At 53.5% G+C, this 2,281-nt stretch overlaps 1 protein-coding gene across 1 annotated transcript in view; it reads right to left on the bottom strand.

Moving 5' to 3' along the window:
- Window positions 1-347, bottom strand: part of Ccdc65 (coiled-coil domain containing 65) — an 11,541-nt gene extending 11,194 nt beyond the window's left edge. The window contains exon 1 of the mRNA XM_004638664.2: window positions 58-347. Coding sequence (XP_004638721.1) covers window positions 58-189 — 132 coding nt within the window. The 5' untranslated portion in view covers window positions 190-347. The remainder of the gene's footprint in view (window positions 1-57) is intronic.
- Window positions 348-2,281: the final 1,934 nt, after the last annotated feature.

Raw genomic sequence — 2,281 nt, 5'->3', positions numbered from 1 at the left:
AGGGGCGGGCCGCGGGAGGGGCGGGCCGCGGGAGGGGCGGGCCGCGGGAGGCCGCACCTTCAGGAACTGGCTGAGGAGCCGCTCCTTCTTCTTGGCCATCTCCTCCTCGGCCAGCAGCTTCTGCTGAAACAGAAGCAGCTGCTCCTCGTTGGACAGGGACGCCTTGGCATTCTTGCCTTTCTTAGGCATGGCGCGCGGGGCCGGATCCAGGCAAGAAGCCTCGGCTCCCGCTGGGACAAGGAAGCCCTCCGGAAAGACACCTCTGGCACTGCCTTCTGGCACCGCCGCCGCCGCAGCACCGCGGGTCTCGGCCGGGGGTGGGGTCGAGGCCGAGCGGAGCCGGCGCCAGACCTCCGCCTCCCGCGAGAAGAAGCATCTCGTTTCCTAGCAACGAGGGAGGGTCGCGTTAAAACGGCCCAGTGAGGCTGGGAGAAGAGCCCTCTTTTGGAGCGCCCCCTGCCTGCTGGAGGACCAGGTCAGTTTTTGTGAAAGGGTCCTTCCGTCCATCGACCTTAATTTCAGCAGGGTGCGGTGGTGTGTGCCTGTAGTCCTAGCTGCGTGGGAGGCTGACGCAGGCAGATTACAAAACAAAAATAGAAAGGAGGGCCGGGGAGATGGCTCAGTAGAATAAGCGCTTCCCTGGCAAGTGCAAGGATCTGAGTTTGATCCCCGGTTCCACCAAATAAATGAATAAATTTTAAAAAAGGGCTGGTGCTGTAGCTCAGCAGTAGAACACACATTCAAGTCCCTGGGTTGGATTTCCAGCCCCAGGAAAATTAAACGAAACAAAAAAAAACATAAATTATTATTTTTCTTTCTTTTGAGATGGATTCTCACTGTAGCACAGGCTAACCTCAAATTAGCTATGTAGTCCAGGCTAGCCTGGCAACCCCACTCCACCTCCTGCCTGTCTCAGCCTCCCAGGTGCCAGGATTACAGGCATGTGCCCCCACACCTGGCTCAAAACCGTTTTGTTTTTCGAGACAGGATCTCACTATGTAGTTCAGGCTGGTCTTGAACTCACAGAGATCCTCCTGCCTCAGCCTCCTAAGTCCTGGGATTGCAGGTGTGTGTGTGCCACAACACCTGGCTCTCAAAATTGTTTTTAGTATGAAATGTACTGCTCATTTGGCTTTTCTAGAGAAACAGTACCCAGAGTGTGTGTTAGAGGGAATTTGCTTACATGACTCTGGAGAGTGAGAAGATCTGTAGTTGGCAAGTTGGAGACTTCGCAGTGCCCAGCCTGAAAGTGGTCCAGCTGAAGACCAAAAGCAGCCCCTATTTCAGTCTGAGTCAGAGGCCAGAGAAGACCAAGGTCCCAGCCCAAGACAGGTGGGCAGGGAGAATTCCCTTTTCTTCACCTATCCAGATCTTCAAAAACTGGGTGCAGTCCCCCCCAATCTGGCTGCCTTAATCTGTGGGCTGTAGCACTGCTCTCATCTAGGGGCACGTCCCTGGCACACGGAGAACAAGTCTGCTGATGTGGAGGTACCCACGTCTCCCCCTGCGAGGCTGCCGCCTGAGGCAGGCACAAGATGAGCCCAGCCGAGCACAGCGCATCGACAATGTAGCAAGCCCTTGTCTCAAAATAAAAAGAGTTGGGAATGCGGCTCCGTGGGGAGGCCCCGGGTCAATCCCCAGTAGCACAGAAAGAAGAAAAGAAAGGAAAGGAAAGGAAAGGAAGGGAAGGAAGGAAGGAAGGAAGGGGGCCGGGGAGATGGCTCGGTAGAATAAGCGCTTCCCTGGCAAGCGCAAGGGCCTGAGTTCAATCCCCGGTTCTGCCAAAAATAAATAAATGAAAGAAAAAGAAGGAAAAAATATAACAATCACAGGCCCACACTTTACCAACATGACACACATATGAATCTCCTTAAACTGTATTTAACCTGTGAATAAAGACAATAACAGGGCCGGGTCTGGTGCCGTGAACTTATATTTGCAGCACCTGAGAGGCTGAAGCAGGCGTGGAGACAAGGGCTAGACTACCTAGCGGGAACTTATCTCCGCAACAAAAATGATAGAGCAAGGTCATAGGTCTGTCTCCCATAACTTTTCTGTGTAAAAACAACAACAAGAACAACAGGCCACGCTAGGCCAGGTAGAGTGGTGCATGCCTATAGACCTGGCATTCAGGAGGCTGAGGCAGGAGGGTCCCTGTGAGTTCAAGGCCAGCCTGAACTGCAGAGTGAAACCCTATCTCAAGACATAAACAGGGCTGGAGAGATGGCTCAGTGGTCTAAAGCACCTACTTAGAACAAGCTTAGCAAAAGCATCAGGGACC

The sequence above is a fragment of the Octodon degus genome, unplaced genomic scaffold, assembly GCF_000260255.1.
Source record: "Octodon degus isolate 3935 unplaced genomic scaffold, OctDeg1.0 scaffold00100, whole genome shotgun sequence".
Taxonomy (NCBI): domain Eukaryota; kingdom Metazoa; phylum Chordata; class Mammalia; order Rodentia; family Octodontidae; genus Octodon; species Octodon degus.
The sequence above is the reverse complement of the archived record's forward strand: the minus strand, read 5'-3'. Positions and strand labels throughout refer to the sequence as shown.